General features: G+C 44.6%; 1 protein-coding gene across 1 annotated transcript; it reads left to right on the top strand.

The window, feature by feature from the left end:
• The first annotated feature begins 257 nt into the window (after positions 1-257).
• txndc12 (thioredoxin domain containing 12 (endoplasmic reticulum)) lies at positions 258-12,526 on the top strand. Its single transcript, XM_041895486.2, has 7 exons — positions 258-439; positions 9,701-9,761; positions 9,986-10,038; positions 10,143-10,216; positions 11,747-11,816; positions 12,178-12,261; positions 12,391-12,526. Exons 1-7 carry the CDS (start codon positions 343-345, stop codon positions 12,465-12,467), a joined length of 516 nt encoding a protein of 171 aa, XP_041751420.1. The 5' UTR covers positions 258-342; the 3' UTR covers positions 12,468-12,526.
• The last annotated feature ends 2,065 nt before the right edge of the window (positions 12,527-14,591 follow it).

Below are 14,591 nucleotides of genomic sequence, written 5' to 3'. Positions count from 1 at the left end.
AAACGAGGAAGTTCAACTCGCTTTTTCCTGTTCGTCACTAGTTAGCACAGCCAACGTGTTTTTGTGTGTGTTTTTTTATTTTTTTTTTTTAATTTCTCTTCTTAAAATGTTATTTTAAACCGAACCCTAACAACCAAACTGGTAACCTTATGCCTAACCCTAACCTTAAATTAAAACCAAAATGCTCATTTGTGTTTAAATGTTTTTGTTTTCTATAGACAATTTTGACTTTGTGGCTGTGGTAACTGGTGGAAACCCTTTTCCTGTCCAACGGAACATAACTTCCGGTGTATTTCACTGTGCGCTAGTTTGTTGGAAGAAAGGCCGACACAGCAAACAAATATGCAGTCCCCTCTTGTGAATATCGCTTTGTTGTCCTCTTATGTTTTATTTTCTCTGACTCATATTCAGAAGGTTGCAGCTGAGGCGAATGCGAGAGGTAAGACAATCAAATGTAGCTTGGGTGGGAGCTCTGAAAGCTAGCTAGCTAACGTTATCTTAGCAATCATCAGGTCATGCTAACAAGATTCTTGCTAGCTAGCAGTTTGAGGGGGTCGTCACTAGTTACCACAGCCACAAAGTCATAATTATGTCTAAACCCCGCCTATTTCGAAAATGCCTCTTCCTAAAATCTGATTTTAAACCTAACCTTAACCACACTGCTAACCTTTATACAAACTCTAATCTTAAATTAAGACCAAAAAGCGAATTTTTATTGTCAGGAATCTTGACGATATAGCCAATTCTGACTCTGTGGCTGTGGTAAATAGGAACAACCCAATTTGAGTTATCTAACTTGGAAGCCAGATGTCAGTAAGCTTAGATCTTACTTTTAAAGCTTTATCCGTTGTGTGTTGTCGAGGACGCAATTTCGCGCCCGCAGGCTACCTGTTGATTGAAAACAAACCTCTTCCTTGTCTCATTGGGTATGGTAATCTGATTAATCATGCTGTAGTAATACACATTATAATTTGTTATTTTTAGTATTACATTGTTATTGATTACTGCATAGTGGGGTTTAGAGCTCCAAGAACGGCATTTCACTGTACTTGTGCACATGACTTGGAAAATTGAAACAATTAATTGGTATACAGCCTGAAGCTAATGCCTGCAAAATCTTGTAAATGTTCCTTACAAGCCAGAATGTTGAATAAAATAACATTTTAAATTTACTCTACCAGTTGTCTGTGCTGTTTGTCCTTCAGCTGCTCGAAATTTGACACACCATATCCACAGGAAAGTTAGTTTTTATATAGAATATTCTCTCGTCAATAGCTATTGAACCAAGCATGCCATGACAATGAAAATGTTGTTTGGAATCTGGGGAGGATAAAAAAAAACATGTTTAAAGCAGCTGATGGACATACAGCAAAGACAACCGGTAGAGTAAGTTTAAATATAATTTTATTCAACTTTCTGGCTTGTAATTAACATTTACACAATTTTACTTTCGGGCTGTATATACCAATTAATTGTGTATTACAGCCGGATTAATCAGACTGTGTGTGGGTAGCCCAATAATGGACTCACTCCTTATAGTACAAGGACCTTACCTGTTTCGAGGCAAATTTGGCTCCGGAAGCCAAAACAGCCAAATACTCCTTTTGAAACGTGAATTGATTCTCAATTACGGTACGGCTCTAGAAACATAAAGCCTTCTACTTTCACATCACATCAAAATAATTTCACAAATGCTAAATTATATACTTACTGCACGCAGTTTTTAACACAGTATTTTCAGTGACAGAACGTTGGTGGCGTCAGTCTTCCGTTTACACACAGGTGTTCGGAGACGCAGGTAGCTAATTAGCACAGGTAGTCCCCTCTGGATAGCTAATTAGCACAGGTAGTCCCCTCTGGATAGCTAATTAGCACAGGTAGTCCCCTCTGGATAGCTAATTAGCACAGGTAGTCCCCTCTGGATAGCTAATTAGCACAGGTAGTCCCCTCTGGATAGCTAATTAGCACAGGTAGTCCCCTCTGGATAGCTAATTAGCACAGGTAGTCCCCTCTGGATAGCTAATTAGCACAGGTAGTCCCCTCTGGATAGCTAATTAGCACAGGTAGTCCCCTCTGGATAGCTAATTAGCACAGGTAGTCCCCTCTGGATAGCTAATTAGCGCAGGTAGTCCCCTCTGGATAGCTAATTAGCACAGGTAGTCCCCTCTGGATAGCTAATTAGCACAGGTAGTCCCCTCTGGATAGCTAATTAGCACAGGTAGTCCCCTCTGTCTTCCATCTGCTTTCCATAAACAAGCTCTGTAACATGAAGATATGGCCGTGTGGGAGCCCTAACACTATAAAAGGTGTGCAGGGTTCGATACTGCGACCAAAAACAGCCGCATTTGCGACTGTTTGACTTGGCAGTGAGACTCACATTTTTACACTGAACAAAAATATAAACTCAACAATTTCAAAGATTTTACTGAGTTACAGTTCATATAAGGAAATCAGTCAATTCAAATAAATTCATTAGGCCCTAATCTATGGATTTCACATGACTGGGAATACAGATATGCATCTGTTGGTCACAGATACCTTAAAATAAAAAGGAGGGGCGTGGATCAGAAAACCAGTCAGTGTCTGGTGTGACCACCATTTGCCTCATGCAGGGTGACACATCTCCTTCGAATGGAGTTAATCAGGCTGTTGATTGTGGAATGTTGTCCCACTCCTCTTCAATGGCTGTGCGAAGTTGCTGGATATTGGCGGGAACTGGAACATGCTGTCGTACATGTCGATCCAGAGCATCTGGAACATGCTCAATGAGTGACATGTCTGGTGAGTATGCAGACCATGGAAGAACTGGGACATTTTCATCTTCCAGGAATTGTATACAGATTCTTACGACATGGGGCCGGGCATTATCATGCTGAAACATGAGGTGATGACGGCGGATGAATGGCACGACAATGGGCCACAGGATCTCGTCACGGTATTGTACTCCGAGCATGTGCTGACCAACTGGCAAGTGTCTTCACTGACATTTTCAACATGTCCCTGACTGAGTCTGTAATACCAACATGTTTCAAGCAGACCACCATAGTCCCCGTGCCCAAGGACTCTAAGATAACCTGTCTAAATGACTACCAACCCGTAGCACTCACGTCTGTAGCCATGAAGTGCTTTGAAAGGCTGGTCATGGCTCACATCAACACCATTATCCCAGAAACCCTAGACCCACTCCAATTTGCATACCGCCCCAACAGATGATGCAATCTCTATTGCACTCCACACTGACCTTTCCCACCTGGACAAGAGGAACACCTACGTGAGAATGCTGTTCATTGACTACAGCTCAGCGTTCAACACCATAGTGCCCTCAAAGCTCATCACTAAGCTAAGGACCCTGGGACTAAACACCTCCCTCTGCAACTGGATCCTGGACTTCCTGATGGGCTGCCCCCAGGTGGTAAGGGTAGGTAACAACACATCTGCCACACTGATCCTCAACACGGGGGCCCCTCTGGGGTGCGTGCTCAGTCCCCTCCTGTACTCCCTGTTCACCCATGACTGCATGGCCAGGCACGACTCCAACACCATCATTAAGTTTGCTGACGACAACAGTGGTAGGCCTGATCACCGACAACGATGAGACAGCCTATAGGGAGGAGGTTCGAGACCTGGCCGTGTGGTGCCAGGATAACAACCTCTCCCTCAACGTGATCAAGACTGCGATGATTGTGGACTACAGGAAAAAAGAGGACTGAGCACGCCCCCATTCTCATCGACTTGGCTGTAGTGGAACAGGTTGAGAGCTTCAAGCTCCTTTGTGTCCACATCACCAACAAACTATCATGGTCCAAATACATCAAGACAGTTGTGAAGAGGGCACGACAAAGCCTATTCCCCCTCAGGAGACAGAAAATATTTGGCATGGGTCCTCAGATCCTCAAAAAGTTATACAACTGCACCATCGAGAGCATCCTGACTGGTTGCATCACCGCCTGGTATGGCAACTGCTCGGCCTCCGACCGCAAGGCACTACAGAGGGTAGTGCGTATGGCCCAGTACATCACTGGGGCCAAGCTTCCTGCCATCCAGGACCTCTATACCAGGCGGTGTCAGAGGAAGGCCCTCAAAATTGTCAAAGACTCCAGCCACCCTAGTCATAGACTGTTCTCTCTGCTACCGCACGGCAAGCGGTACCGGTGCGCCAAGTCTAGGTCCAAAAGACTTCTCAACAGCTTCTACCCCCAAGCCATAAGACTCCTGAACAGATAATCATTGCTACCCGGACTATTTGCACTGCCCCCCCACCCCATCCTTTTTACACTGCTGCTACTCTGTTAAGTATTTATGCATAGTCACTTTAACTCTACCCACATGTACATATTACCTCAACTACCTCAACTAGCCGGTGCCCCCGCACATTGACTCTGCAACGGTACCCCCCTGTATATATAGCCTCCCTACTGTTATTTAATTTTACTGCTGCTCTTTAGTTATTAGCTTTTTTTTTTTTTTTTACTTAACACTTAACCAACAATGCATTTTTTAATTTTTTTAAGGGCTTGTAAGTAAGCATTTCACTGTGATGTCTACACCTGTTGTATTCGGCGCATGTGGTAAATATAATGTGACTTGATTTATTCAGTGCCATCGATAAAATGCAGTTGTGTTCATTGTCAGGCCCTTCTCCCCCGATTGCTCAGTATGGCTGGGCGGCCAGCTCTAGGAAGTCTTGGTGGTTCCAAACTTGTTCTATTTAAGAAGGATGGAGGCCACTGTGTTCTTGGGGACCTTAAATGCTGCAGAAATGTTTTGGTACCCTTCCCCAGATCTGTGCCTCGACACAATCCTGTCTCGGAGCTCTACGGACAATTCCTTCGACTTCATGGCTTGGTTTTTGCTCTGACATGCACTGTCAACTGTGGGACCTTATATAGACAGGTGTGTGCCTTTCCAAATCATGTCCAATCAATTGAATTTACCACAGGTGGACTCCAATCAAGTTGTAGAAACATCTCAAGGATGATCAGTGGAAACAGGATGCACCTGAGCTCAATTTCGAGTCTCATAGCAAAGGGTCTGAATACTTATGTAAATAAGGCATGTTTTTTTTTTTTACATTTGCAAAACCTTCTAAACCTGTTTTCGCTTTGTCATTATGGGTAATTGTGTGTAGATTGATGAGGAAAATAAGAATAAGGCTGTAACGTAACAAAATGTGGATAAAAGGAAGGGGTTTGAATACTTTCCGAATGCGCCGTATAGGAATAGGAAGGCCAAACCAGGTATTTAAAAAGTTCAAAGTTCAATTCAGTCATCATGGAATAGCTTACCTTAAAAATCAACTGCTGTAACACAGTCATCCGGGCTTCAGTCTCCTCCTGAATACACAACACTTCCTCCTGAATACACAGCACTTCCTCCTGAATACACAGCACTTCCTCCTGAATACACAACACTTCCTCCTGAATACACAACACTTCCTCCTGAATACACAACACTTCCTCCAGAATACACATCACTTCCTCCTGAATACACATCACTTCCTCCTGAATACACATCACTTCCCCCTGAATACACATCACTTCCTCCTGCATACACAGCACTTCCTCCTGAATACACAACACTTCCTCCTGAATATACAACACTTCCTCCTGAATACACAACACTTCCTCCTGAATACACAACACTTCCTCCTGAATACACAACACTTCCTCCTGAATACACATCACTTCCTCCTGAATACACAGCACTTCCTCCTGAATACACAACACTTCCTCCTGAATACACAACACTTCCTCCTGAATACACAACACTTCCTCCTGAATACACATCACTTCCTCCTGAATACACAACACTTCCTCCTGAATACACACCACTTCCTCCTGAATACACAACACTTCCTCCTGAATACACAACACTTCCTCCTGAATACACAGCACTTCCTCCTGAATACACAGCACTTCCTCCTGAATACACAGCACTTCCTCCTGAATACACAACACTAAGTTATCGCATGTTTTCTGGGTACTGAGTCTGATGCTCTCATGCAGATAGAGACGATGGCTACAAATCATTCAAACAGTTTGAAGCACACTTATTCAATCTTCCATAATCAAAATTATACCAAATCATTTATTTTATTTTCGTGTCTCATCAAAAATTACTTCGATATCAAGGGTAGAGTGAGGCTGCAGTAGCCTACCGTGGTGCTGTTTAGCACATGTTAAATTGCGAAAGCAAGATGTGTTTACGGTCATGACATACAAACACAGTACAAACACAGCAAGATCGATAGGTTTTTCTTTTTTGTATTTAATTAGAGATTATACATTTAAGAGTGTTGAATAACTACATTTTACTTGGTCTATCCCCACATTCTTTGTCTTTATAATAAATAAATACAAAATAGTTATATTACAGTGAACGTTGATGACCCCATGTCAAAAAAATAAACCAATGTAAAAAATGTCTGGTAGACTTTTTTCGAGATGTGTGCCACTAGTAGATCGATACTCCATTGTCACGAAGGTTGTAAAGCATAACATGCCCATATTATGCCAGCTCGAAGATGGGGAAAATAATAGTTTCGTCCTATTATAGTGAACTTTGAGGGATTCTAATTCAGTTTTAACACAGTAAAAACGGAAGGTAAACACTGTGACATGCATGCCACTGGTAGATCAAGAATCTATTGACATTAACATTGGAAAGCATAAGATGCCCATATTATGCCTGCTACAAGATGGGGAAAGTGAACATTGAGGGAACCTAATTCAATTTTAACAAAGTAAATTACAGTAGTTTTGACATGGGCATCGGATCGTACTGTTAGCCAGCAAGCTAACTAACAGTAGACAAGGTTAGTAAGCTAAATAACCCAATAAAAATGGAAATTTCCTTGAATGTGGGAATATGCTAGGCCTACAGTGCCTTGCAAAAGTATTCATCCCCCTTGGCGTTTTTCCTATTTTGTTGCATTACAACCTGAAATTTAATTTGATTTTTATTTGGATTTCATGTAATGGACACACACAAAATAGCCCAAATTGGTGAACTAAAATAAAATAACTTGTTTAAAAAAATTCGAAAAAAATTAATAACGGAAAAGTGGTGCGTGCATATGTATTCACCACCTTTGCTATGAAGCCCCTAAATAATATCTGGTGCAACCAATTACCTTCAGAAGTCACATAATTAGTTAAATAAAGTCCACCTGTGTGCAATCTAAGTGTCACATGATCTGTCACATGATCTCAGTATATATACACCTGTTCTGAAAGGCCCCAGAGTCAGCAACACCACTAAGCAAGGGGCACCACCAAGCAAGCGGCACCATGAAGAACAAGGAGCTCTCCAAACAGGTCAGGGAAAAAGTTGTGGAGAAGTACAGATCAGGGTTGGGTTATAAAAAAAAATATCCGAAACTTTGAACATCCCACAGAGCACCATTTAAATCCATTATTAAAAAATTGAAAGAATATGGCACCACAACAAACCTGCCAAGAGCGGGCCGCCGACCAAAACTCACAGACCAGGCAAGGAGGGCATTAATCAGAGAGGCAACAAAGAGACCAAAGATAACCCTGAAGGAGCTGCAAAGCTCCACAGCGGAGATTGGAGTATCTGTCCATAGGACCACTTTAAGCTGTACACTCCACAGAGCTGGGCTTTACGGAAGAGTGGCCAGAAAAAAGCCATTGCTGGCTCTAAAGGGAAGGGTATGGCTGGCTCTAACGTGTGTGTCCTCAGATCAGGAGTGGGGGGCTGGTTTGGGCAGGGCAACACCTCTTCTCTGTTTGTCCTCCCATCCCTCCCTCTGTTTTTATCCTGTCATCTGCCTCATGCCTCCTGTGAAACCTGTAAGGGAGAGGGAGATGGAGACAGGAGAGGTTCATGTTTGCGACAGTTCCCAGGGTCAAGTATTGAAACGAACACCATGCAAGAGGCTACAGAGAATTGGTGTGTGTGTGCTCACCTCACCAAGTTGTTTCTCTTGTGTTTCCAGCAGTCAGGTTGGAGTCTCTTCTGCTCCTATTCTGTTGGTTGGCCTCAATGGAGTACGTCCTCCTCTCCTCTCATCTCCCACTTCTCCCCCAAGGTCACAAGGAAGCAATGGTGTGCTATGTTAATCACACTGTATTATTGATTAGGCCAGGGACGATACCAGTATCGCGATACTCGTTAGTATCGTGGTAAGGAAACAAAACGCGAAGCAGATTTTACTTCTTTAGGAAAACAGCCCTAATGTTGGAAACAAACATCATTATGTTGTCAATCTTTTTATTTTAAGCTATAGCACACAATATTTTACATACAGCAGGTTTTTAAAGGACCAAAGACTGAAGTCTGCTTCGTTTTTTCATTTTTGCCATGGACAATATTCACTATATGACCAAAAGATGGTCGTCAAACATCTCAGTCCAAAATCATGGGCATTAATATGGAGTTGGTCCCCCCCCTTTGCTGCTATAACAGCCTCCACTCTTCTGGGAAGGCTTTCCACTAGATGTTGGAACATTGCTGCGGGGACTTGCTTCCATTCAGCCACAAGAGCATTAGTGAGGTCGGGGCACTGATGTTGGGCGATTAGACCTGGCTCGCAGTCAGCGTTCCAATTCATCCCAAAGGTGTAAGATGGAGTTATGGTCAGGGCTCTGTGCAGGCCAGTCAAGTTCTTCTACACCGATCGACAAACCATTTCTGTATGGACCTCGCTTTGTACACGGGGGCATTGTCATGCTAAAACAGGAAAGGGTCTTCCACAAACTGTTGCCACAAAGTTGGAAGCACAGAATCGTCTTGAATGTCATTGTATGCTGTAGCATTAAGATTTCCCTTCACTAGAACTAAGGGGCCTAGCCCGAACCATGATAAACAGCCCAGACCATTATTCCTCTTTCACCAAACTTTACAGTTGGCACTATGCATTCGGGCAGGTAGCGTTCTCCTGGCATCTGCCAAACCCAGATTCGTCCTTCGGACTGCCAGATGGTGAAGCATGATTCATCACTCCAGAGAACGTGTTTCCACTGCTCCAGAGTCCAATGGCGGTGAGCTTTACACCACTCCAGCCAACGCTTGGCATTGCGCATGGTGATCTTAGGCTTGTGTGCGGCTGCTCAGCCATGGAAACCCATTTCATGAAGCTCCTGACGAACAGTTCTTGTGCTGACGTTGCTTCCAGAGGCAGTTTGGAACTCAGTAGTGAGTGTTGCAACCGAGGACAGACTATCTTTACGCGCTTCAGCACTCGGTGGTCCCGTTCTGTAAGCTTGTGTGTGGCCTACCACTTCGCGACTGAGCCGTTGTTGCTCCTAGACGTTTCCACTTTACAATAACAGCACTTACAGTTGACCGGCCCGCGTCTGAATCTAGTTGATTATCCCTGGGCTAGGGTGATAGAACCTCTTCTTGTACTAGAAAAGGAATTCTTCATCTGATGTGCAATTATTGATAACAATCTTTTCTCTAATTTCTCACCATGCAACTATATAGACAAAGTAGAATGGAAACTTTCTCTGAGACCTAGTTAGTTTGGCTACAATATCCATAGTACACAAGCCACCCTGCAGTCATATTATCAGCAGAGTGAGATCAAGTTACAGTGAATCTTGCATTCTTTGTTCCCTGTGTTCAGTTCCCAGCAATGATCCCTTCATCTCTTTTAGCGAAGAGTAGACCCACCCCATGTCCTGGTTAACCAGTTACGCAAAAAGCCTGACACTCAAATGTGATTCTCCCCCAGGGTTCGGAGACAACATCCACTGGAGGAGTCTGGACGATGGGAAGAAGGAGGCAGAGGCCAGGTAAGGATATGTAACCCTGATATAAATACCTCTGGAAGAGCTAATGGGGTGTATTCACTAGGAAGCAAACTCGTTTTGAGTAAAGTTTACGGTGCAAAAATGTTTTGCAACTGTTCGACTAATGAATATACCCCTGGCCTCTCTTGCTAGGAGGATATCAATTGTATGGAACCATTGGAGAGTTTGCGTACAGTACTTTAACACATTACTTATCCTCTTCACAGTGGACTGCCACTCATGGTCATCGTCCACAAGACCTGGTGTGGAGCCTGCAAAGGTAAAGACCTTCCTCTTATAATAACCTGATTACATTTACAAAACAGCCATGTCATCTCCTGCACAATGAAGCCATCATCATCATGTTCAGTTTTCTCCCTCCAGCTCTGAAGCCCAAGTTCGCTGAGTCCAAGGAGATCTCTGAGCTGGCTCACAACTTTGTCATGGTCAACCTGGAGGTGAGGATAATGGACTGTTTAATTATTAAGAGTCTATTGACGCATCTGTGCGTCAATCTAAGTAACTTAATAGAAAATTCCCCATCAGAATCTGTCAGTTTAAGCTAGATATAGTTTTTTTTTTTGCATGGGCTGCGTCTCAATCCACCTCATCCTCCTTTGTCGTCCTTCCTCATCTGCGGTGAAAGGTGACAGAGCTAGAGCGGTGTTTGTCAGACTGTGAGACGTAGCGTCCGAACGGTTTATACGGAAAGGGGGAGAACACCATGGTTTGTTTTTGTGCCAACAAAAATAAGGGGTTAAATGTGTCCAACAAAACAAATATTTCCTGAGATTTTTTATATCCTAGATATAGGACAGACACTTCAAAACCTTATGATACATTTTTTGACTGTCTTTTTTGCCATCGGATAAATCCCAGAACATATTCCAGTCTGTGCTAGCGAAACAGTCCTGTAGCGTAGCATCAGCGTCATCTGACCACTTCCGTATTGAGCGAGTCACTGGTACTTCCTGTTTTAGTTTTTGCTTGTAAACAGGAATCAGAAGGACAGAATTATGGTGAGATTTGCCAAATGTAGGGCGAGGGAGAGCTTTGTATGCGTCTCTGTGTGTGGAATAAAGGTGGTCTAGAGTTTTTTTTTTTCTCCCTCTGGTTGCACATGTGGTCCTCTGTAGCTCAATTGGTAGAGCACGGCGCTTGTAACGCCAGGGTAGTGGGTTCGATCCCCGGGACCACCCATACGTAAAAATGTATGCACACATGACTAAGTCGCTTTGGATAAATTATATTATGTGACATGCTGGTAGAGAAATTAGGTAAAACGGATTTAAGTTTGCCTGCATTAAAGTTCCCGGTCACTAGGAGCGCCGCCTCTGGATGAGCATTTTCTTGTTTGCTTATGGCCTTATACAGCTCGTTGAGTGCAGTCTTAGTGCCAGCATCGGTTTGTGGTGGTAAATAAACGGCTACGAATAATCTAGATGAGAACTCTCTTGGTCTACAGCTTATCATGAGATACTCTACCTCAGGCGAGCAATACCTCGAGACTTCTTTAATATTAGACATCGCGCACCAGCTGTTATTGACAAATAGACACACCCCCGCCCCTCGTCTTACCGGACGTAGCTGCTCTGTTCTGCCGATGCACAGAAAACCCAGCCAGCTCTATATTATCCGTGTAGTCGTTCAGCCACGACTCTGTGAAACATAAGATATTACAGTTTTGTCCCGTTGGTAGGATAGTCTCGAGCGGAGCTCATCCAGTTTATTCTCCAGTGATTGCACGTTGGCCAATAGAACGGATGGTAGAGGCGGGTTACCCACTCGCCGACGAATTCTCACAAGGCACCCCGATCTCCGCCCCCTGTATTTCCGTCTTTTCTTTCACACGAATTACGGGGATTTGGGCCTGGTCTCGGAGAAGCAGTATATCCTTCGCGTCGGACTCATTTTAAAGAAACCACGTATAGAACAGGTCCCTATGTCACTACTTATGAGTTCAACTCATACTAATCTCATGTTCTCAGGATGAGGAGGAACCTAAAGATGAGGCCTACAGTCCTGATGGTGGATACATCCCCAGGATACTGTTCCTAGGTAAGAACTCTAACCCCTAACCCAGCCCTAACAGTCCTGATGGTGGCTACATCCCCAGGACACTGTTCCTAACTCTAACCCAGCCCTAACCCAGCCCTAACCCCTACAGTCCTGATGGTGGCTACATCCCCAGGACACTGTTCCTAACTCTAACCCAGCCCTAACCCAGCCCTAACCCCTACAGTCCTGATGGTGGCTACATCCCCAGGACACTGTTCCTAAGTCTCTACATAATAATAGTTATTCTGTTAGAAGAGCCTACTAGAATAGTACTTTTTAATTCATCATTTGGTCTGCTCCCAACCCCCATAATTATAATGCTGTCTTTACCTTCCTGTTCCTGTCCATTCACACCCCATAGACCCCAGTGGTAAAGTCCACCCTGAGATCACCAACAAAGACGGAAACCCCAACTACAAGTACTTTTACAGCAACGCAGACCAAGGTGAGAATCCCATATTGTCTGTTTGGATGATGAAGATGATGGTTGAATCATTGCAGTGCCTTGCTTAGGTCAATCTTCTCATTCCTCTCCGACTGACTGCTCTGTTTCCCCTGGGGTCTGTCTGTCTAGTTGTGTCTGCTATGAAGAAGGCCCAGGAGAAGCTGACAGGAGATGCCTTCAGGACCCACATTGAAGACGAGCTGTAAGGTGGTAGAAGGTGGGGGGAGAAGGCTGCAAGGTTCTAGGAGGGGGGGGGGGGGAGAAGGCTGCAAGGTTCTAGGAGGAGGGGGAGAAGGCTGCAAGGTTCTAGGAGGAGGGGGGGAGAAGGCTGCAAGGTTCTAGGAGGAGGGGGGGGGAGAAGGCTGCAAGGTTCTAGGAGGAGGGGGGAGAAGGCTGCAAGGTTCTAGGAGGAGGGGGGAGAAGGCTGCAAGGTTCTAGGAGGAGGGGGGGAGAAGGCTGCAAGGTTCTAGGAGGAGGGGGGGAGAAGGCTGCAAGGTTCTAGGAGGAGGGGGAGAAGGCTGCAAGGTTCTAGGAGGAGGGGGGAGAAGGCTGCAAGGTTCTAGGAGAGGTGGGGGGAGAAGGCTGCAGGGTTCTAGGAGGAGGGGGAGAAGGCTGCAAGGTTCTAGGAGGAGGAGGGGGAAGGCTGCAAGGTTCTAGGAGGAGGGGGGAGAAGGCTGCAAGGTTCTAGGAGGAGGGGGGGAGAAGGCTGCAAGGTTCTAGGAGGAGGGGGGAGAAGGCTGCAAGGTTCTAGGAGGAGGGGGGAGAAGGCTGCAAGGTTCTAGGAGGAGGGGGGAGAAGGCTGCAAGGTTCTAGGAGGAGGGGGGGAGAAGGCTGCAAGGTTCTAGGAGGAGGGGGAGAGAAGGCTGCAAGGTTCTAGGAGGAGGGGGGGGGAGAGAAGGCTGCAAGGTTCTATCCACTATCCTTCTACCTGAAGTGTCCACTCGTTCACTTCACTATCCCATGCTTACTGCACTCCGATGGCTTTTAAATACATAAGGAGTGAGCAGTACTTATAGTACTCTAGTTGTTTCAACTTTATAGTACTCTAGAGTTGTGAATGAATGTGAGTCCATCCGACACATTATAGGTGCTATTGTTTAGTTTCTCCATGTAACTTGTTTCGTATTAATAATAGGCTTATTGATTGGTTTTATGTTCAACTTTTGATGTAATCCATCCACATATCAAAACGTCATTCGCAGGTTGAATTGTACTTGAACACAGGCCCTGTAACATCTCTGTAGAGGGTTGATCAACAGAACAGGTAGACCCATAAACTGTCCAGCAGTTAAACACACACTAACAAAAATACTTCAAACGGTAGAGGTGTCTTTCAACCACAATGTTAACGTGCTTCCAACTCTACGGGTCATTTTTGAAAACACTCGCTCCATCAATGTATACAAGGGGCCTTGTAGTCTGTCAGTCTCCTTCCTTTCCTCATGAGGGATTTCTTTTTAAAATCAATAAAATGTTGAATCCTGCCATTATCTGGGGCATTTAGTTGGCAAAATGTACAATTGCTAAAGATGATTTTACAAAAACAAAACCCATTTCTATTTTGCTGCGTGTGGAAGTTTGAACCCCCAAGTGGCTCATAATTTTGACTGACGAGACCAAACTGCTTTCTGTGATGAAATGTCTTCTCATGCTGTATTTTTTACATGTATGTACACAGCCAAGCGTGTTAATAAAGTTTGTTGTATGGAATGATCTGAAGTTCTGGGTGGAATGAAAAGATGGAATTGTGGAAGCAAATGTACTGTTTGTCAAACTCCTGAGTGGCGCAGTGGTCTAAGGCACTGCATCGCAGTGCTAACTGTGCCACTAGAGATCCTGGTTCGAATCCAGGCTCTGTCGTAGCCGGCCGCGACCGGGAGACTCATGGGGCGGCGCACAATTGGCCTAGCGTCGTCCAGGGTAGGGGAGGGAATGGCCGGCAGGGATGTAGCTCAGTTGATAGAGCATGGCGTTTGCAACGCCAGGGTTGTGGGTTCGATTCCCACGGGGGGGCAGTATAAAAATATATGTATTCACTAACTGTAAGTCGCTCTGGGTAAGAGCGTCTGCTAAATGACTAAAATGTAAAATGTAGACTGATGCTCGTGTAAGTTGGAAGTCGCTCTGGATAAGAATGTCTGCGAAATGACTAAAGTTGTCGTTTATAAATGCTTTTATCCAAAGACACTTTCAAATCTGTTTCGCGCGCTAGAAATGAAGGTCATTTCCGATTGAGCCGCCATATGCCGTTTCTACGGTGAATGCAGCCTCCGCTAATGCAGGAACGTTGCCTTTTAAATTTAAATCAAGCTGCAACGCTGAATTTCCAC

Source organism: Coregonus clupeaformis, chromosome 14, assembly GCF_020615455.1.
Source record: "Coregonus clupeaformis isolate EN_2021a chromosome 14, ASM2061545v1, whole genome shotgun sequence".
Lineage (NCBI taxonomy): Eukaryota > Metazoa > Chordata > Actinopteri > Salmoniformes > Salmonidae > Coregonus > Coregonus clupeaformis.
Note: the sequence above shows the minus strand (reverse complement) of the source record. Positions and strands in the feature narration are given on the sequence as shown.

What these genes read in the sequence shown, in the direction of transcription:
- txndc12 (XM_041895486.2), top strand. Translation starts at nt 343, where the DNA reads ATGCAGTCCCCTCTTGTGAATATCGCTTTGTTGTCCTCTTATGTTTTA. An exon ending in AAGAAGGAGGCAGAGGCCAG is followed by an intron (nt 9,762 to 9,985) that starts GTAAGGATATGT and finishes TCCTCTTCACAG; the next exon opens with TGGACTGCCACTCATGGTCA. An exon ending in TTACAGCAACGCAGACCAAG is followed by an intron (nt 12,262 to 12,390) that starts GTGAGAATCCCA and finishes CTGTCTGTCTAG; the next exon opens with TTGTGTCTGCTATGAAGAAG.